The 22,544-nt window shown below is 36.0% G+C and overlaps 1 protein-coding gene across 1 annotated transcript in view; it reads right to left on the bottom strand.

Moving 5' to 3' along the window:
• The window catches only part of LOC107751476 (contactin-associated protein-like 5), a gene marked incomplete at its 5' end in the record, with an annotated part of 64,974 nt that overhangs the window by 11,789 nt on the left and 30,641 nt on the right, over positions 1-22,544 (bottom strand). The window contains 6 exons of the mRNA XM_016567217.1: positions 4,215-4,415; positions 5,706-5,825; positions 6,100-6,206; positions 14,287-14,458; positions 15,598-15,741; positions 17,169-17,433. Of these exons, the coding sequence (XP_016422703.1) occupies positions 4,215-4,415; positions 5,706-5,825; positions 6,100-6,206; positions 14,287-14,458; positions 15,598-15,741; positions 17,169-17,433 (1,009 nt within the window). The remainder of the gene's footprint in view (positions 1-4,214; positions 4,416-5,705; positions 5,826-6,099; positions 6,207-14,286; positions 14,459-15,597; positions 15,742-17,168; positions 17,434-22,544) is intronic.

Below are 22,544 nucleotides of genomic sequence, written 5' to 3'. Positions count from 1 at the left end.
ATAATAATAATAATAACAATAACAACAACAACAACAACAATATGGAATACATAATGTTTATATTTTATGCTATTATATCCTATAAAATATTCAATAATATTTAATTAATAACCTTTAATTTAAGTTTATTTTTATATCAATTTAATACTATGTGAATATAAAAATATATTAATTGAAATTAATTTATTTTTACATTAATAATTACATTACATTTTTATTTAAAAAAGGATAACCCTAATAATAATAATAATAATAATAATAATAATAATATGGCATACATAATGTTTATATTTTAATGCTATTGTATCCTATAAAATATTCAATAATTTAATAAATAACCTTAATTAAAATAGCCTTAATTAACCTTAATAACCTTAATTATATTTTATTTCATTTTATTTGTAATATATCTTAATTTAAATTAAAATTAATTTATTTTTACATTAATATTATATTATATTATAGCAATTGTAAAAATAATATACAAATTTTTTATTTTATTTAAAAAGGGTTATACAGTAATTTGCCAATAATAATAATAATAATAATAATAATAAACAGTAATTTGCCAATAATAATAATAATAATAATAATAATAATAATAGTTTTCTAATTTTAAAAAATGCCAAAAATGACAATAATGATAATCTCAAAAATACAGTTGACAACTGCACATAAGTAAGAGCTGGAGGTTTTTGTCACTGTCATTGGATTCCTCTGATCCTCTGAGGTTAACAGATCTGAAAAAGAGTCCAGTCAATGGAGATATTCCCACAAGAACCAGCCACCATTATTCAACACGTTTAGCCTTTCTACTCAATATGCCCCCAGAAAAAATCAGGCCAATCATTGTTCCTTTGCTCTACAGCCACCAGAGCGCAAGAAACGGGACCCAACTTCAGATCTCATTATGCAAATATCTCTGTGCCCGACACAAACTGATGAACAATTTCAAGGACTGGCTAGTTTATAAATGTCGCCATTTCCCATCAATTAATATTGTAATTAGATTGGGGTCAAGTCAGATTATAGATCTGAACAAATTCCACTTTAGGTAAATTATCCAATGAGCTGAGACGTTTTAATCAAGAATAAGGACTTGGAACATACGCAGAGGAACTGTTCGGATAGTGAACAATGATCAGTGACTGAGTTTAATAGGAACGAAGTATCAGCAATGATCAAGTAACACTATAACTTTCACCGTTGCATTAATAAGTCATTAAACATTATGACATTAAGCAATGATCAGTTATATATGATCAGGGTTTTAACTGGAATAAAGCTGAAATAAAATAATATATACAGTAAATATTGGATTAAAAACTTTAAATTGAAAGTAGAAGTGTTGCTTTGGCAACTAACATTAGTTTAAGTTGAAGCACAAAAATTATTAACTGAATAGAAAAACTAAATTTAACTGGAAATAAAAATAAATGAAACCTAAATAGTAAAAAAAAAAAAAAAAAAAAAAAAAAAGAAGTAAGCTGAGTCACTAAAATGACTAACTGAAAAAAATACTTGAAAACTAAAATTGAACTAAAAATAAATTAAATCTAAATAGTAATAGAAAGACAAAAGCACATAACAAATTATTTTAATAATATAAATAATATAAACAGAAATTTTAAATAAAAATAAATAAAATAATAATAAAATAACACTGTATTTTACATAATAGTGTAAAATAATAAAGTATTGTGGAACTTTTTATACTGACTTAAATGGAGAGAGCAAAACCTCAATAATAATAATAATAATAATAATAATATTAATAATAAATAGTACATATGCAAGGTGCTCTGGATAAAATCGTCTGATACATTAATTAAAATGTAAATGACAATTATATATACATACAGGGCCTAAAACTAACTTTTTGCCAAACCTGCCAATGGCCGGTTCCGTGATAACATTTACCGGGCAAAAATTTTTTTTTTATCGGCCATGAAACTCTTTTGAAACTCCTATAATGACTAAACATATTTACAATGTTTTTAATTTGTCCTTTACTTTACTTACAAGAAAAAAAAACTAACAAAAAACAGATTTATTGATTTATCTTTTTTTGTCCCTAAAAAACGTTGAGATTCTTGTCCTTTGCATGTTTTCGGCAAACGGAGCAGGCCATCGTGTTACGCCTGTTTCACACATACTCAGTTTGCTGTGAGTATGTGGTGCTTTTTTTTCCCGCACCCATGTTAACGGATTAGAGCAGGGCTTTTTAATTAGCTTCATTTGAGGGCCAGATTATCGAACTGAAAATTTGAAGGGGGCCAAGGGGGTGGGGGCCGTCCCGATCTCTTTCTGGGGGGACCTATAAAATTAGAAATTAAATTGAAATCTAAAATCTATAAAAGGTTAACATTAGTGCTGTCTTTCAATCGATTAAAAAAAAAAAATTAATAACACATTTTTCTGTAGTAAATCATGATTAATCGCATTTTTATATGGTCATAATTTCACATTGAACCTCTAAATGAACTCTTTCCGCCATTGACGAGTTATTTCGTCTTTTAGAAGAAAACGCTTCCCTGCCAAAGACAAGTTTTTACGGCTTTTCGTGTTTTCACTGTTATACACTCGGGGGCGCTATTACACATCAGCAATAGACAGCATATAAATGAAAACTGCACAATGTTACGGAGTAAAATGTTGATCCAGGAAGTGGTATATGTCTGTGCAAGCTTTGGAGGTATTGATGGAAGCGATTTACTGGATTTATGCTTTGATAATCGTACTGAATATTATCCAGATGTAGTTGTTGATAAAAATGCGATTTTCACACCTTTTTGCTCAAAATAATGCATTTTTTATGAAACCTACCGATATTCAAGTGTTGATAAAAAATAATAATGCTTTAAGCTAGAATAAAACTGATTCTTTTGTTTAAAAGTAGAGGCTCTTATCTTTATTTTGGTGTATTGCATATTCAAATATTCATACAACAAAATATACTGGAGGCCATCAAATTTTAGTGAAAATCATGAAAATAGCTGGCGGGGAAAGAGTTAATGTAGAAACAACATAAAGATAGTATATTTTAAATATGTTTTTTTTAATGGCATCTTTTTGCTAAGTAGCCTATTATTAATGAATAATTGATACCAATACTGCTACTGGTGTCTCTATTAAATGCATTTTCCCTCAGTTTTACCTATTAATTATAGCCATTCAACATTACAGTATAATTGAAAGCCATTATTTTTAACATTTAATAGGCTCTGAAATATTAAGTGATTTTAAAACAATTTTCAGATAAACTGTAAATTGTATATGCATAAACTATACAGATCAATCTTTATTCAAGCTACAAAAGTTCATCAGCGACTAGAGCAGTCGAGTGATTTCTCTTTTTTACTTTTGTTCTTTGATTTACATCAATCACAGACTTTAGCAGGTTTTACTTTAAAAGCAGCGCTGTCTCTTTAAAACCTGATGACGCGGATCTGACACATTTCCTATTTTCTCTAAACTCTTTACGGTCATTTAAGACTTTATAAATCATCTGAGACTACGTTTACGAGGTAACTCGCTAAAATCTCATATTTTGACATAATGGTGTGTGTTTTCGTCCGTTGAAGCGCTACTGGTGCGCTGTCTGAAGCGGCTCAGCGTATGTGTACATGCCGAACGTAGCCTACTTCTCTGCACCGTTTCTGCAGCGTAACCCCAGGTATGTGTCGCCACATTCTCGGGTTATGAAGAATAAAGAAGGGAAAAGTTAATCTTCCGAAATGAAGCAGCAAAATCTTCTCAGGTAAAAGTTATTAGGACCGTGTTTGGGGCAAGCTGGCCATCACACTGCTCTGACCTTATCAGTCCGTTTGGATCATATTATTTGATTCGCTCTTCTCGCTTATGACAGAACAGCTAATCACGATGATCTGGTCTTCGGAAAATATTATTGTATTTGCCTACGTCAGAAACAGCGAATCTCTTTAAAAACTGGCTGTTGTTCTCACTACATTGCATTTGTTATATTTCGTAAAAATTTTACCCGCCAACTGGCGACTGACACTGTTACATATACTCGCCAATGCCGATTTTTACTCGCATTTGGCGCTTGGCGAGTGTTAATTTTAGGCCCTGTATACATATATAAAACAACCACATCAAAATTTACATAATTAATAAATGTAGATGAATATATTATTAATATATAATATTATATAAAGCAAAAACCAATAGTGCTGAAGTTGTTCAATACCCACCCCATGTGTTGAAGAGGCGGGACTTCCTGCAGAGATAAACAACTTCCTGCTGGCACTGTTCAGACCTGCCCACAAGCGTCCGTAGCTGTTCCAGAGACGCGCTGTAGTTGAACTTCATCACGTGGGGCTTCTGAAGCGACGACCCTTGAACCCTCACCATCTCTGCGCTGTTGTGATTCACTACGGTCCAAACCCTATCATCTGGAAAAATACGAAAAATCCTGTTAAAAAATCTGAAATAATCCATATGTATTTCAACACTAACTGAAAATGTTGCAAAAATGCAGAAAATCGAACCTGATCCGAATTTTTTTATGACGGACGAAAGTTTCGGAGGCAGTGTGTAAATGTGATTGACACAACGTGAGGTCGTATTTATTTTTCAACGTGCGAAAATTGTGGACGAAAATTTCTGACTCAATGTGCAATGACCTTAAATAGCATATTTTCTTAGCAATAGATGCTATTTGCACTAAGTGCAAATAGAGATTTTATTTACAATTATTTACAATATTGTAAAAATAGTCGTATTTTCTGCAATTTATAATACTTATTGCAAATAGTGGCAAATATCTACACCCAAGTTTTGTAGTATATTATAAAACAGTATGCAATAATAACATATTGAGTGTAGATTATCATTTTAATTAAAATGATTAAATGGATGCTGCTTTATTGGGACAATAAAGCCCTCCATACATCTACCTCTAACCTTACCCGATACTTTATTTTCAACTTTTCGATTATTCCTTCCTTTATAGGATAGGAATATATCCTTAAGGATATCCTTCCTTTTTATTGAAAATAAATGCCTTTCCAATGTGATATGAGATGTGAAAAGGGAGAAGAACGAGTATGGTAAAAGGTGGTTTCAAACTCGAGTCGATTGCGTCAAAAAGACTGCGCTATGCGTTTTACCATCTACACAACTGAAGGTGTTGCTTGATAATGTTTTTTATAATATTGTCAAGCCCAACCAAACGCTGGTGGACAGAGTTAGTGTAAATAACCTCTGCCAACAATGCAGGCTATTTTCACTTAGTGTAAATAGACACTCCAGAAAAAAATACTATGGAAGTCAATGGCTACTGTCAACTGTTTGGTTATTCACATTTTTCAAAATATCTTCATATTTTCTTTTCTGCTCAGCAGAAGACTGAAATTCATTCAGGTTTGGAACGACATGACAGTTTTTACTTTTGGGTGAACTATCCCTTTACCTAACATCAGCGAATTGAACCTTATTGTAATATTCAATGAGTTTCAAACAAACCAAAAGTACTAGAAAATACTATAAACGGTCTTAAAAATAAAGTGGCAAGCTCGAACTTATCTGTGAACAGGAAATTGCATTCACTGAAGGATGAATGTTTTCTTAACACATACAACTTTAAAAAACTGCATGTACAGTATGTATGCATCCCTGTTTTTATTCTACACTTGTAGTATTCATTTTAACACTCATGTTTTTTTATCCCACAGAGATCTCACCGGTTATGTTGCAGTAGACGACGGTGGATTTGAGCGGTCCGCTTCCATCAGGATCGATTGAGAAAAAGCCTGAGGCACTTCCTGTGAGCCGGTGGGCCTCGCAGGAGGGTTCAAAGATGGCTGACCAGAAAAACGGCAACAAAAACCTCAAGTCAGCTCATGTTGAGCATCATCAAAGAAGGAAAACTGTTTATTTGGCATTGTAGAGAATGCGTTTGGTTGCTTTGCATTTTTAACGAGTATTAACTTAAAAAGTAAAAAGGTTTAAAAAGTAAGTTTAAACCTATTCTTCATCAATGCAAAAACCTGAAAGAGTTTGTAGCTACTTTCTCAAAAAAACAAACAAAACAATTTAATGTTTTTGTTGTTTTTGTAATCATTGTTGTCGACTCACAGTTATGACAGGTGGCTCCCGTGTATCCTGTTCCCGAACAGTCACAGAAGAACGCGTTCCAGGACTGAGAACATTCTCCATCATGCTCGCAGTAGTTAGGAAGACATCTGCAGGAAAAATACGATTTCTTATCAAACTTTGACGGTATAGCAGGGTGGAAAATACATTTTCAAATTACACAAATCACACAAACGACACACTGCGACAAACGGTACAATACTGAACGGTAATGCATTTTGTGCTCTGAGGGATTTAAGGACGTGACATCAATCAATAACCACAAGTGACTATTAGGAAATAGATGAGCGAGGCTGAAAGCTCACGAAGGAGGCATCAATTTTGCGACAGACTGAACGCGCACTCAAGGATGAGGATGGTGGACAAGTGATGAAAGATTGTGAATGTTATGGAGTTAAATCTGAAGCCAAGAACCGAACTTTCTCTTGCTGTCTCTGCTGGGATGCGTCAAATGGGTACAAGCAATATATCAACTATTAGCCACTCTTGATCAATAAGTTCTTAATGCGACATCCTGTGTTTTAATTGCATATGAGATGAAGTGTATCTACTGTTTTATCTAGGGCTGCACGATTATGACAAAAATCATAATTGTCGATTATTCCCTTGAAATTGTAATTGCGATTATTAATTACGATTATCACAATTTACATTGAATGATGTTTATACCATTGTTTAATGCAACTGCATGCTGTATTTTTACATGAACATAAACAAAGGAGGGGGCTTTGTAGAAAACGAAGCTTTTGAGAGAGGCGGGGCATAGAGGACCTACAATAATGTACAGTATTTGAAAAAGAATGTGTTTTTTTAACATTAAAGCATGTCAACATATTCTGTTACACCAAATACACAAAATAATGATCTTTAAAATAGCATCATATGACCCCTTTAAATTATAAAAAGAGTAAAAATATGAATGGTATTATAATGTTATACTAAAACTAAAACAATGGAAAAATCGTAAAGGTAACATGTAGAAAAAAAAACATATCTTAAGCATGCAGAATAACATAAGTGAACTTTGAACGATTAATTGCCACTTTGAACGATTACGTAATTGTGGCATCCATAATTGTAATCGCGATTAGAAATTCGATTAATTGTGCAGCCCTAGTTTAATCCCTCTCTCATCAGCAGGTAAACAATCTTTATCCATATGATGCATTACTCATAAAAAACCCTAAATGGATCCTAATTGACAAACGAATAATTTCAGAAAGGAAACTTCGCTGATTAAATTACGAAAGACAATAATACACAAGTGATTTAACGCAAATAATATGCTAAATACCTTCATGTAAAAATGCTAATTAAAACTGTAACATGACTGAACTCCCTTGTTAAAATTTAATTCAACAAAACCATCTGGGTATGTATTTAGCTTTAAAATGACGATCTCTTCTAAAGCGCCTATTTGTTGGCGAAACAAAGACTGTTGAATCTGAAAGGTGTTAATATTGTAATAGTTTCTGTCACTAGAAGAAAATTTAATAATTGAATTCACTAATCAAATGCTGTACAAAATATTAATACCTGCTGAGGTGCGGAAAAAAGAACTTTAAAGAATCTTACGATGCTTGATTGCTACTTTGATCAATTTAGAGTAGAGAGAGGGAACAAAAGACCAGGATAATGAGAAGAAGAAGAAAACACAGCTGTCAGACTCCATTGTGGCAGAAATAACTCATATCCATGTAGCGTGCGATGAGGGACGGGAGGAGAGAAATGACAACCGTCTCGCCTCATAGGCCGCAGGATTGCGGCCGTGTCTGAACTCAGCAGAGGTCGATTCTAAACCAGCGTGAGCTGATTTCAGCACTAACGGATGAACAGTGGAGGATGAAACCAGACTAAATTTGAACCCCAAAATACGTTAGTATATTTTATATTAAATTGTATATTTTGGCAGTTTGTGTTGTGGAAGCTAAAAGTCACCCTTGAGAACATCTTGACATATCCAAATGGTAACGCTTAATTTTCAACTCAAAATTAAAGTAACCTTATTAACATCAACGTCCATTATATTACTGCATTAACTATTGACAGGATTTTAGAAACGCTGTATTACTTACAACAGTAGTCCAAAACAATGACGTCTTTGAGCTGTTTTAGAGGCGTAACATTACAACGACATTAAATCATTTTAAATAAACCAATGATTCGTGCACAATAAGTGTGATGACGGAAGGGAGGACAGGAATAACAACCGTCTCGCCGCACTGGCTGCAAGATTGCGGACGTCTCTGAAACTCAGCAGAGGTCGATCTACACCGGTGCCGGCTGATCTCAGTGCTAACCAATGAACAATGCAGGATGAAACCTGACTGTTAAACCCTGAAATGTGTTTGAATACATTTTAATTGTGTCTTTTCTGCAAGGTTAAGCACAAGAGTACAACGGCCAATATTTTGGGTGGGGGGGGTGCTTGGTACAGAAAGGTTAAAAGTAGCAAAATCTAAGAGGCCATGGATGGTAACTTAAAGGATATCTAAAGTGCTGTGGTGCGAATCTTCATTCAGCCAGAGCGAGTGTGATTAAAGATTACCATCACTCTCTCATTCTCTGCTTACTTCTACTATGCATCTCATGAAGAACAGGGCAACGTGGGTAGCATCACCCCTCTCAATCACCAAGGATAGCTACATATATTCACCCACAAACCAGATCCTCCCCACAGGCGCTATTCAGGGCAATGGGAGGGGGGATGTTGGAAGGAGCTGAGGTGTCTTGGCACAGTGGCCGCTGTCCAAATCTCTATTGATCTGTCTTGACGTATCAAACTGCAGTCAGCTGGCGAGGACAGGGACTTCGGGCCTAGCCATAGGTTAGACAGGGTGATAAAGAGACAACGAAAGCGGTGGAAAAAACAGGAGATGGCTAGATATAGCTAGAGACAGGGAGAAAGTGTCTAAAGCATGCTAGTCTAGGTCAACGCAAATGATTTAGGATGGTGATCAAAGGCCATCAGAGAGGAATGTACCTTTTCGAGACTTTCTAACTTATTCTAGAGGACAGCCAAAACCAACAACTGACCTCGCTTATCTTCATTTACTCCGGCTGATAGGCTTTACTGAAGCGAAAACAGGCACATCTTCTACAGCCTTGGTACTCAACAAGCTTCATGTGGCTCTTAATGATGTTGCATCTCGAAGGCTCATTTGTCCCTCAAATGATTCTTTATGTTTTTGTCCTTGGCTTGGCTAGACAGTCATAAGTCAACAGCGTTCAGGATCATTGCAAGATGACGTGCCTCTACTCTCGGTGCTGCTTACCAACCAATCAAAATTAACCAACCTATGACAATAATACTTTGGGTCTAACCTTTAAGAATTAGCAACATCCATCACTAGGACATAAGAGGAGATGGCAACCTATGTTGTTGGAAAAAGCATAACAATCAATAAGAGTCAATATGAATAACTTGCGCACATTACATCAGTTTTAGGGAGTGGTCATATTTAGAGTTGTTTGGCAAATTTTCGAGGGAGAAATCTAGTCTTTTTAATAGAAATCAGGAATTTTCTGTGAGGACAAAACATTTCCCTAACATTTCCTTATGTTTTAAGTTCCACGTAAATTCCAGTTTAAGTTGGAGTGAAGGCAAACAGAAAGCTAAAGCTGGTTTAAAAGTGACTTCTGTGTGAGCTGTCCTGTGTGACAATAGAGAAATGACATTTCTTGCCAAATAAATTTTTGGAAAAGTTTGCTATTGTGACCACAGTGTTTGTGGAGACTGTAGAAATCAGTGGGAAGTGGCAAGTATCCTACCTGTCGCAATATTCCCATGACTTCTCTTTCAGAACAACCCATTTTCCGTAGCAAGTTCTATATAACTTTCACCAGAATGACTATTTCAGGGCAAATGCATTGAAGACGCTGTCAAGGCAGTCAATTTACAAACTGATGAGCTGTTTCAACACTGAAGCAGTTCAGCGTATTGAGGCATCTTCTCCAATGACTTTCATTCAAACTGAACTACCCTGTCTGTCTGTCGAGATTACACCCCTGTTACATCTTTTAGAGGTAACCTTGAAAGATTCCCCTGCGGGAAAGGCTCGGATGACGTGCCCCTACTCTGGATGCTGTCGATTGACCGATCAGAAATCACCATCACTACAATATGCACCTATTCTGGATGCTGCTCACCCAACCATCAGAATTATAGGATTAGTTCACTTCCAGAATAAAAATGTCCTGGTAATTCACTTACCCACATGTCATCCAAGATGTTCATGTCTGTCTTTCTTCAGTCGAAATGAAATTAAGTTTTTTGAAGAAACATTCCAGGATTTTTCTCCATATAGTGGACTTCAACAGGGACCAATGGGTTGAAGGTCCAAATTGCAGTTTCAACGCAGCTTCAAAGGGCTTTACATGATCCCAGCTGAGGAAAAAAGGTCTTATCTAGTGAAACAATTGGTCATTTTTGGTCGATTTTGAAGTTGGAGGAGAAAATCAGATGGAGTTCGGTATTACTTTTGCCTACGTCACGCGTGACCTTTCCAATGTGACTACGTAATGCGTGAAGTCATGGACGCGGATCGCAGAGCTAGTGCAAGACGAGCATTTGTGGTTAAAAAGTATAAATATTTTGTATTTTCTTTTAAAAGATGACAGATAATTTTGCAAGATAAGACCCTTATTCCTTGGCTGGGATCATGTAGAGTCATTTGAAGCTGCATTTAAACTGCAATTTGGACCTTCAACCCATTGGTCCCTGTTGAAGTCTATATGGAGAAAAATCCTGGAATGTTTTTCTCAAAAACCTTAATTTCTTTTCGACCGAAGAAAGAAAGTCATGAACACCTTGGATGACATAGGGGTGTGTAAATTACCAGGAAATTTTTATTCTGGAAGTGAACTAATCCTTTAAATACCACCCTCACATGCTCCTACTCTGGATGCTCTCCAACTGTTTAGCAATAACCATTACTACAACTTTCCCCTACTCTGGATGCTGCTCACTTTCCCATCAGAATTTATTCAGCATACTGAGGCAACTCCTCCAATGAATTCCATTCAGTCAGAATTACCTATTGTCTGCCTGTCAGGATCCGACACCATTTTGAGCTAACCTTCAAGGCTTCCCCTGCGGGAAGGTCTCTGGTGACGTGCCCCAACTCTGGATTCTGTTTACTGACTGATCAGAAATTACAAGAACTATGACAAGCACCTATTCTGGATGCTGCTCACCTACCCATCAGAATTAACTACCACTCTGACATTCCCTACGGATCTTCAGCAACCCTTTATACGTAACCATCACTAAGATGAATCCCTATCTCTGGATGCTGCTCATCAACCCATCATACTTACTTTCCTTTGGACTTTGCCCTTACTTTGGTTGCTGCTTACCAATCCATCAGAACTTTCCATTACTCTGGCATCCCTCTACTTTGGATGCTGCAGATTACTCAATCAGAAATGACCGTGATAACAACATGCCTCTTACTCAGTGAGCTGATGACCAATCAATTACAAATGATCATGCAACCAGTCTGGATCTCACTCACCAACCCATCAGAAATAACCCTCTTTCTGACATGCCCCTACTTTGGATGCTGGTCGTCAACCCATCACAACTAACCATCACCCTAATGTGCCCCTATTCTGGGCACTTCTTAACCCATCATAATAATTTTGGGTATTTCACTCTTAGGTGTCAAAAAGTTGTCAGTAACAACTAGGATTAGCTAGCTAGCCTATGTTATATTCTGAACACTCAACAAACTTTTCTGTCAATCGGTATAAGAGAGTATGTACTCTTACAATCTAAAAGGTCAGAATTTGATCTTGAATCGAGGTCCCAAAGACTGAGTAAGAAAATTAAGCCAGAGGGAAGAAATCTTAAATGTAAATGTTTCACAACATATGCTGCAATTCAACAGCTGCTACCATGAAGGCCAAGTTGCTTTCTTGTGAACAATTAAACTTGTCACAACACAATTTTGGCCTGTTTTAATTCTGAGGTGATGGTTGGCCAAAAGAGCATTTCAAATTTAGTTTGACAAGGGCACATCAGTCTGAGTGGGTCATGGATGCATGCCTGGAACTGCCTTTCCCCCCTGGAACGTTCACAGCATGTTGGCAGAGCTAAAATCACAATTCATCCCCACGTCGGCCCTGCCAACAGTCATTTGCCCAGGTGCCAGGTCTGAGCATTTGCTCGGTGAAGAATGTGGCGTACGTTGCCAGAAAGACCTGCAGAGACGAGATTGACAGCAGAGAATTTACGATCTCACCCCCTCTCTCCTTTTCCCTGGCTAGCGTTCCCTTTCAGTAATGTTCTTTTCCAAAACTGGCTATCTCTCTTTTGTCCCCTAACTATCTTTCTCTTTGTCTAATGCTCTAACCTAACCTGACTAGGTAGATGGCATTCTTTTTTTTTTACTCTTTCCTTGGCTTCCATCCATACACCTATCTGCATACTTTCGTTTATCCTTTCTTCCATCCTTTTTTAACCCCTTCATCCATCCATCCTTCATCCATTTATCTGTTTCTTTATTCTTTCTCTCTTCTCAATCAGTTCATCTATTCTTTCTTTCTTTCTTTCTTTTTTCTTTCTTTCTTTCAGTCCCATTAGCTTTCCTTTCTTTTTCTTTTTCTATCTCTATTTATTTTTCCTTTCTTTCTTTCATCCTCTATTTAACCCCTTCATTCATCCATCCATCCATCCATCCATCCTACATTCATTTATCCTATTTCTTTCTTTCTTTCCTCCATCCTTCAGTACATTAGTCTTTTCTTCCTTTCTGACATTGCATCCTTAAGTATATCTGTTTTGAATATACTAAAGAAAGAAAGAAACAAACAAAAGAAAGTTTTTCTTTCTTTCTTTTGTTTGTTTCTTTCTTTCTTTAGTATATTCGAAACAAACGAATATACTATATATTCTTTCTTTCTTGCTTTCTTTCATCCCTCTATCCTTCAGTACAATAGTCTCTCTTTCTCTTTAATCCATCTTTTCTTTCATCCTTTTTGAAATCACATCCTTTATTATATTAGTCTTTCTTTCTCTTTCTTTCTTTCTTTCTTTCTTTCTTTAATCCATCCTTTTATCTTTTCATGTTTCCTTTTACCAATTTATCCATCATTTCCTCTTTTCGTCCACCCATCTTTTCTTTCATCCCTCCATCCTTCAGTACATTAGTCTTTATTTCCTTCTCTTTTATTTTTCTGTCATTTTTTTAACAATTCATCAATCCATCATTTTTCTTTTATACATCATTTCATCATTCTTTCCTTCATCAATTTATCATTGCTATTTCCTTATTTCACTCTTCCTTTATTTTTCCATCCATCCATCCTTTGGTACATTAGCTTTTCTTTCTGTCTTTCTTTCTCTTTGTCTAATGCTCTTACCATAACCTGAATGGCTCCCCCACCATCCAAACGCTCTTATCCTCACCTGCCTAGCATTCTCTCTCTTTCTCTGCCATTCTGCCTCATATTTATTCCTCCCTGTTTATCCCCCGCTTGAGTGTGTCATAAAGTAGACCATGGAAAACAGGCCAGGATGCTAAGGGATGGAGGATAATGGAGGAACTGTCTCATCTGCTCATTCCCTCTATTCATTTAAATCTGTCATTATTCGCTCACAGTGCAAGCAACAGTGTAGAGTACTTTGGTGTCATTTGCTCAATGAGAACACACATGTGCAGAACAGCAAGGCATTGCCCAAAAACATCTTCAAATAGTACTTTTTAAAGCAGTTTTCCCTTTTAAACTCTGATCTCAGGTTTCCCAGCTTGCTAATTACTTCTAATTGTTTTCACTCTGTTAAACACCGAACAAACGTGTTACAAAGGTTGTGTCCTTGTCTGATGCTGTAGCTTTAAACTTTGCCCACGGTTTTTGCTCTCACACAGAATACACTATCGTTAAACAAACTGTATGAGGTTAGATTTTCACTCACATAAACATCACATTAACCATCAATCCTCTTGGGCGAGGTGTGAAACATTTTCACACATTTGAAGTTTCAGGCAAAAAAGGTGAATCCTAATTAGCTTGCAAATCACTGGCATGGATTTTACCACTATGCTACGTTGTTTTGAAACTGTGCTTGTTTGTGTCACTCATTATCTCGTAATGAGTGAATTGCAATAATTTATTTAAAAAGCTACTTGTCATTAGCATTTCAAACAGAATGACTAATAGACATACCTGTCACGAATGCCACAGATGTCAAACTGGAGCTTGCTGTAGTTTCCCAGCAGGCCTTGCTGCACCAGGTAGAAGTTGATTGGCTGGTTGTTAATGATAACAGAGCGCATGCAGCCTTGATAGGCCAGTGTCGGATTCCGGCAACCCTGATTGGTTAATACTGATGGGCAACCTGTTAAAAAATATTTACAACAGAAATAATAGATGATAAATCATGACAGTGTAACCAGGGCCATTGTAGTTAACTAAAACTAAAACCACAAAAACACAATTTTCGTTACTTAAAAAAAGTGCTGTAACTGTAATAAAATATAAAAACAAACTTATTTCAGCTCCTTGCCAAGGCAGCATTTTACATTTTTACAATAGTTTAACTTGATGTACTAAAAGAAGAAGCTAAAACTGAAATAAAAATAATTAACTACAAAGGCATAACAAAACACAAAAAAGTTACCTAAATTATAATAATTGCTATTAACTACAATTAAAATGAAACAATGAAATCTAAAATAAAACATAAAATATACAAATAAAATCTAATTCAAAATATGAATAAAAAACTATATAAGTATCTCTGATACTAAAATACTAAAACTGATCCTAAAATAATTTTGTGCAAAGAAACGTAAACAGAATCATATAAATGAAAAACTACTCTTTTGTTGTTAAAAGCAGTAAAGTTAAAACTAAAAGTAAAGCTTTATCTTTTCACTGATTATATTTTGTCAATATATTTGGTTTATTTATCTCCTGTGTAACTATGTTTTGACTATATGAGCTCTTTCAGTCACAATCAGTACAATTTTTAAATACTTCCTTAGAAATATTAGCCACATTTCACCTCAAAACCAATATATATATTGAAACCAATAATTGAATGATCATTACAATTGTTTCTTTTGTGAAAGTTTGATCCTCATTATTGTAATACAGTAATTTAATGTTATCATTTAGCACTAATGTATCACTTTTTATGTATTGATTTTTGCGTTAAGGTAAAGTGAATTGGCAGTTGGGGCTAAATTTTCATGAAAATTATCTCTCAATGTAAAATATTTTCTTGGTCCTAAAATACTGTAGTCTTCACTTTTGCATAATATCATTTCATTTTCCTTTCTTTTCATTTTGGGGTGAAATGTGTGTAGTCTTCACAATTAGGTATCCAGTAATCCATGATAAAGCTTGCAGGATAAAGAACCAAAAGAAGTGGATTTTGTAATTACAGCCCACACAATTCTGTTGTATGTATCAATGGTTTTAATTGTAAAACTAAAGGCTTAGTTTGTTTGTTTAAATGCACTAGCACCCAACCTCCAATTAGCACGCTCCTCCCAGGCTGTGCGATGTCCTTCAGCTGCATGGTGGACGGTGGCTCGTAGTCCACCGAGAGGGAAACCTGGAAACCTCCCACGCTAATGGACACCGTGTGCCATTGGCCGTCACTCAGAGCCTGACCTGGCAGAGGAAGACACGGAGCGATGTTACGCCTCAAATGCTGCGCATTAATCAGGGCGAATGATTGGCAGATCTGGGGGTTGTGCGCTGGAGCTCAACGAGTTAATCTGCATATGTCAGCCCGGCAGAGAATCCACTATTCCCCTTGAGAGGGACGTACAGAGATTCAGTTTGCCGTCTGCGATGGCAGCCTGCCAGGCAGCCGCATCCAAAATTCAGTCGACATACAGGTGTGCCTGCCAAAGAGTGTTTTACAACTAAAAATCCTGTTTGAATTCTCGGTAAACGCTTTTAGGCTGAACGTACGCACGTGGGATTGGATTTTGTTCACGTTGTGTATGGCGGAGACGCAAATATGAAGACAAGCGCATAAATTTGTGTATTTATCCCTTGGAGGGTCTTCCCTTTCACATCTGTTGTTCTTCATTTAAGCTAACTATAATTAGACTAAAGGGGTGTTTGTATCAACAGCGGTTTGCAGCGACAAAACAACCAGTATATTTTCACTTGGCATATCTGAGACATAATAATAATAATAATGATAATAATAATAATAATAATAATAATATTTACTGCAGTTGTTATTATAATTATTATAACAATAACTATTTTATTGTTATTAACAAAAGTATAATAATTATTGTTATAGCTATTGTTATTAGTATTTTTAATAATAGCTACTTCAGTTGTTATTATGATTATTATAACAATAACTATTTTATTTTTATTAACAAAAGTATAATTATTAATGTTATAGCTATTGTTTTGGAATATTTTGATTTAGTATTTAATTACAGAATGGATAAATAAATATATTAGTAAATTAATGAATAAATAAATATAAATATTTTTAATCTTTTTAAAAGAATGTTTATGATGATGATGATGATGATTACTAAGCGTGTTGAAGACTAATTTTTGTTTATTTGTTAATAATAATAATAATAATAATAATAGTAATTATTATTATTATTATTATTATTATTATAAAATAATATGAATAATAATCTAATAATATGTATTATTATTATTATTATTATTATTATTTGGATTACAACATTATTAGTGTTTTTTGGACGAGGAGATAACGATTTGGGCTTAAAAGCAGAAGGTTGTAGGTTCAAACCCCACAAGATTCAAACTTCAGAAAGACACGCATGTACACTAGTAGACATCTCACCGATGACTATATCAGAGCTTTGCAATGCTGATCTGTGGTGTGTGAGTCTAAGCTGGCCATGAACGAGAAGCAAAAGCAGTCTCTCCGACTCGCACCTCAGCCAGGCCGACAGTAGCATCCCCAACATTATTAGTGTTTTTTGGACGAGGAGATAACGATTTGGGCTTAAAAGCAGAAGGTTGTAGGTTCAAACCCCACAAGATTCAAACTTCAGAAAGACACGCATGTACACTAGTAGACATCTCACCGATTACTATATCAGAGCTTTGCAATGCTGATCTGTGGTGTGTGAGTCTAAGCTGGCCATGAACGAGAAGCAAAAGCAGTCTCTCCGACTCGCGCCTCAGCCAGGCCGACAGTAGCATCCCTTCCCGGTGCCACGTCCGGAACTGGAACGTCACTGACAGCGCTTCAGTGGCAGCATCCAACGGAAGTGACAGGAAACTGCTGCTGGAGCTCAAGAAGGTGGTGGATACCAGTTGAGGCTCTGAGCAGGTAAACGTCACGTTCCCCTGAAACGACATGTTGTGGGTAAAAGTATTTTGGTGTAGTAAATATTTCAGTGTTTGCACAATAACAAACAATTTTCCCTGAATCTAAACACAAATCCATGCAAAAACATGTTTTTTCCTTCTTTGGCAGGTTTTGCCCGCAGGCAGGCAGACTGAGCGACAGGGGAATAAACAATAAGTCAAATGTCAGGATTTCGAAGACTGCAGGTCTCCACGGAAACAGAATAGGGGTCTGTTTTTAGACCAACAGTCCAATGGTACTGGACTATATAGTGGACAATACATTGATCCGTATTTCTGTGTAGTCTTAGACAGCAAGTCACAACAGGACCGGCTCCAGACTGTCGGCCTATCGCATGGTGAACTGCTAGAGGAAAAAGAACGTGTCTGGATTCTTTAAGTAAGGAGGTGACAGAGCTCTAGCTAAACACAATCCAATAAAACCCCAAACACCACAGAAACACCTCCAGCCTGCGGTGACGCACTTTACTTAGTCTAGAAGGAAATACAACTGATTAAAGCCAACAGGAAACAACATTTGCATTACTTGTTTACTTCCATAAAAATAAAAATAAAAAGCAAATATTATTTATTACTATAATAATAATACAAATTAAAGCCAGCAACAAAAAGCATTCTAAATAATAATAATATAATATAATATAATATATATAAAAAATAAGTAAACAGAAAACAGCATTCATATTTCCATAATGAAGTGTATCTAAGTTAATCATGCTCTTACTCTTAATCATGATTTAAGTTTTTAAATATACTTTTATATTGCACTAATGTCATACTCAATCTTCAAATTAATATAGAAACAACATAAACACAATATATTTTTAATATTTGTTTAATGGCATCTTTTTATGACTGAAGGTGAGTATCACTGATACCAATACTACTGATGTCTCTAGGAAATTGTTTTCTTTTTCCTAATATTTTATCATTGACTATATGCAATATTGACTATACTAACATTACAGTATAATTGAGAGCTATCAATTTTAAAATTTATTAGACTTTAATAAGTAACAACTTCTAATTTAAGTGAACTTAAAATAATCTTCGCATAAGCCTATTATAATTAATGCATATTTAGCTACCTGTGCCCTTCAACAAGTAGGAAATACATAAAAAAAATTAATAAAGTTATCAAACATTCTAAATTAAATATAGATGAATCCTAAAAGTTACAAAACTTATTGATTTCCTCTTCTTTCTTTTGTTCTTTGATGAGCAGACATCACAGCAGCTGGGTTATTAGGTTATTAGGCTGCTATTACTTTAAGAGCTGCCACTGCTGAACGTGACGCGGATTTGAGATGCATTGTATTTTGGTAACTTCATGACTTAATTGATGACATAACTACGACATTGCATGCACATAGTTTCATTCGTGCTTTAATATGAAATGATACAGGCTACAGTGTGCGCCACCGTATTTGTGCATGCAATTGAAGCACAGTATAACGACTGACAGGACAGGAAAATTTGTTTTTACTGACATATGGCCTGACAACATCTCATCTGACCGCAGTTCACTGTTGTTCTACTGAAGCTCCTCATTACCTGTATCTTTTCTGTGCTTGTTTAACTAGCGCCTGTCGCTGAGACGAAGTGGAGTGTGTGTCTTAAATGTCAGTTTGATGTGGTCATAAAGATGTTCTGCGTCTAAATAAAAGCAATTCTTGCAAAGACAAAAAGAGACTGAAGCAGCAGTTGTGAGAGGGGTTGGCCAACCCTAGCTCCGCCCCTGCATTAATTGCGTTAAATATTTTTAATGCGTTAAACTGAAAGAATGAATCACATGAGATAACACACTAATTTTGACAGCACTAATTCAAATGCAATATAACAGAGATAAAAAAGGTCTTAGACTTTTTGACTCTAGTAATCCCAGACACAGTGTATCCCACATACTGTATGCTCTGAAGCCCCACCATGATCACGCTAGTCGCTCAAGAGACACCATGCCTCATTGCCTGGCTCTAATTGGGCTCCAAAGGCCCCTTAGGAGTCTGTATATTTGCCTCGCTGAAAACTTACTGCATAATTGAGAGAGAGAGCGGAGGTGTCCGCTGTGAAAATCTCAGAGGGTGGCACGGACTAAGTGGGACTCGGTCCTCTCCGTCATTAGTACCAGAGTCCCACTGAACTCCCTCCCGGTCCATTAAAGGATGCAATATCCAGCATGTGGGCCAGATTAATGGCTGCAGTGATTAGCTGTTCTCTGGTATAGTCCACTGCACTGATGTGACATGATATGACAGCCGACGACAAGCCATTACACATAATCACAGTGGGGAAACGGCCGCTAACAATACGAGACCATGAGAATGGGAACTCGCAAAAGTTGCTTGATTTAGAGGATGATGTGATTCCTCAAGCCTCAGAACTGGGAAAATGTGGAACAATAAAGCAGGACTGTGGATTTATATTTGGGTAGGGTATCATATAAAATTCTGTCATTATCAGGGATTTATGTCCAAATATTCCTACTAAAACAGCTGTCTAACTATCAATCAATCAATCAATCTATCTATCTATCTATCTATCTATCTATCTATCTATATCCATCTTTATCTATTTAGTTCTATTTTTCTATGCCCATCTACTGTATATCCATCTAGTTCTCTAGCCATCTTTATCTATCTAATTCCATATGCATTTATATCTTTATATCATCTATATCATCTATCTAGTTCCATATCTATCTTTATAAATATCTACTTCTATAGTCATCTTGTGTGTGTGCACTGCAAAAAATGGCTTATCTTACTTAGTATTTTTGTCTTGTTTCTAGTCAAAAAAAAAAAACTAAATTAAGTGCATTTTGCTTAAAACAAGTAAAATTATCTGTCAGTGAGGTAAGTAAAATATTCTTAAAACAAGAGCATATTACTTACCCCACAGGCAGATAATTTTATATCCATTCTCAATATTATATCCATCTAGTTTTATATCTATCTTTATCTATCTATCACAGTGAATCCATCTATCTATCTATCTATCTATCTATCTATCCATTTCTTATTCTATATCATCTAGTTCGCCATCTATCCATTCATATCCATATAGTTCTTTATCCATATCTATCTAGTTCTCCATCCATCCATTCATATCCAGGTATCCATCCATCCATTCATATCCTTCTAGTTCTCCATCCATCCATTCATATCCAGGTATCCATCCATCCATTCATATCCTTCTAGTTCTTTATCCATATCCATCTAGTTCTCCATCTAGCCATTCATATCAATCTAAGTATCAATCCATCCATTCATATCCATCTAGTTCTCTATTCATCCATTCATAATCATATGTACCTATCCATTCATTCATATCCATCTAAGTATCCATCCATCCATTCATATCCATCTAGTCCTCTATTCATTCATTTCCATATGTACCTATCCATTCATTCATATTCATCTAGTTCTCCACCCATCCATTCATATCCATCTAGTTCTCCATCCATCCATCCATCCATCCATTTATTCATATCTATTTAGGTGTCCATCCATCCATTCATATCCATCTAGTTCTCCATCCATCCATCCATCCAGTTCTCCATTCAGCCATACATCCCTTCCTTAATCCATATCCATCTAGGTACCCATCCATCCACCCACCCACCCATTCATCCAGACCTTAATCCATATCCATCTAGTTCTCCATCCATCCATTAATATCCATCTAGGTTTCCATCCATCCATCCAGTTCTTAATCCATATGCATCAAGGACTCCATCCATCCATTGTCTCTCAGTCTACAAGGCCATAAACCTTCAAAGTTCAAATAAATCAACCATAAAACACACCTCTGGTGACTTATTGCTTTAATCTACAATTAAAACTGTATATTTATGGTTAATATCTCAATACAACCAAAACAATATGAAATAACATGGACATATTAACATCCCACTTGTGGTGTAGTCAGATAAGCAGAAACATATCATCAGACAAAGCCACCCCTCTCATTAAAACCCCTCCTTCATTTCAAAATGACTGTAATTTAGTCCCCAGACCTTTAGCGAGGTGCGATTTTATGAGGTATTCGTCAGCGGATCATTTATGAGGTGTAATCTAAGGCCAGAGCAGCTCTTGGAGACTGGTTGCCCTCCTTTTAAAATATATTTTAATGACACGACTCTCAGCGATGTGGGAATAATGTGGACAAAACCACAATTCATTCTCTTAAAAAGCTCCCTTGTGGTGCCATAGCATACTGGCGACGGCTCAAAAAAAATCCAAATGGCTCCATTTCACTCCCTGCTGACCAGTCCCACAGAGAACTAAACCAGCGCTAAAATGCATTTCTGGACAAATGCAGGTGAAAACAAATGAGAATGAAAATATAAATCAATCTCTTTACAAACACTGTTTGTGCTCCAACTACCAACATTCATCACAATCCACAGACTTGGCTGTAGAAAGTTCTGGCACCTTTCCATGCTGGTGCTATTAGGAAAAAATCACTAAATACTCCGGTCAAGAACTATCCATTATGGATAGGATGAGATTGCTAATTCATCTTATTTTATGGCTTTTTCATGGCCATGACAACAAAAAAATAACAAATGTATTAAAGGGGTCATAAGATCCTTTCTCTTTGGAGTGTTACAAGCTCTTGGTGCATAAAGAAGATCTGTTAAGTTGCAAAGACTAAAGTCTCAAATCCAAAGAGATATTCTTTATAAAAGTTAAGAGTCAACCACGCCTACCTAAAATGGCTCATTCTAACGCGCCCCCACATATCTACGTCACGATGTGGGAAGATTTGCATAACGCCGCCCAAATGTTCACGCAAAGAAAGAAGGCGTAACTTTTAGTCTCACTGTAGTTTTGTTGACGCTGCAGCCATGTCCTGAAGACGCTGTGTGCTTCGTTGTGAAAGCGAAACTACTTTGTTTGGCCTTCCAAAAGAGGACGATATCCGCTCACTCAAGCCGGCCTCCGCTCACTCTAGGCCGCGGCTCACTCTAGGCCTCCGGCCTCTGCCCGCTCAAGGCCGTGGTGTGTGACGCTGTTTCGTTGTGAAAGCGAAACTACTTTGTTTGGCCTTCCAGAAGAGGACATAATGTTTATAAAGTGGGGCTGTTC

This window comes from Sinocyclocheilus rhinocerous, unplaced genomic scaffold (genome assembly GCF_001515625.1).
Source record: "Sinocyclocheilus rhinocerous isolate Xijiao unplaced genomic scaffold, SAMN03320098_v1.1 scaffold2046, whole genome shotgun sequence".
NCBI lineage: Eukaryota > Metazoa > Chordata > Actinopteri > Cypriniformes > Cyprinidae > Sinocyclocheilus > Sinocyclocheilus rhinocerous.
This window is presented reverse-complemented; position numbering and strand designations above follow the sequence as displayed.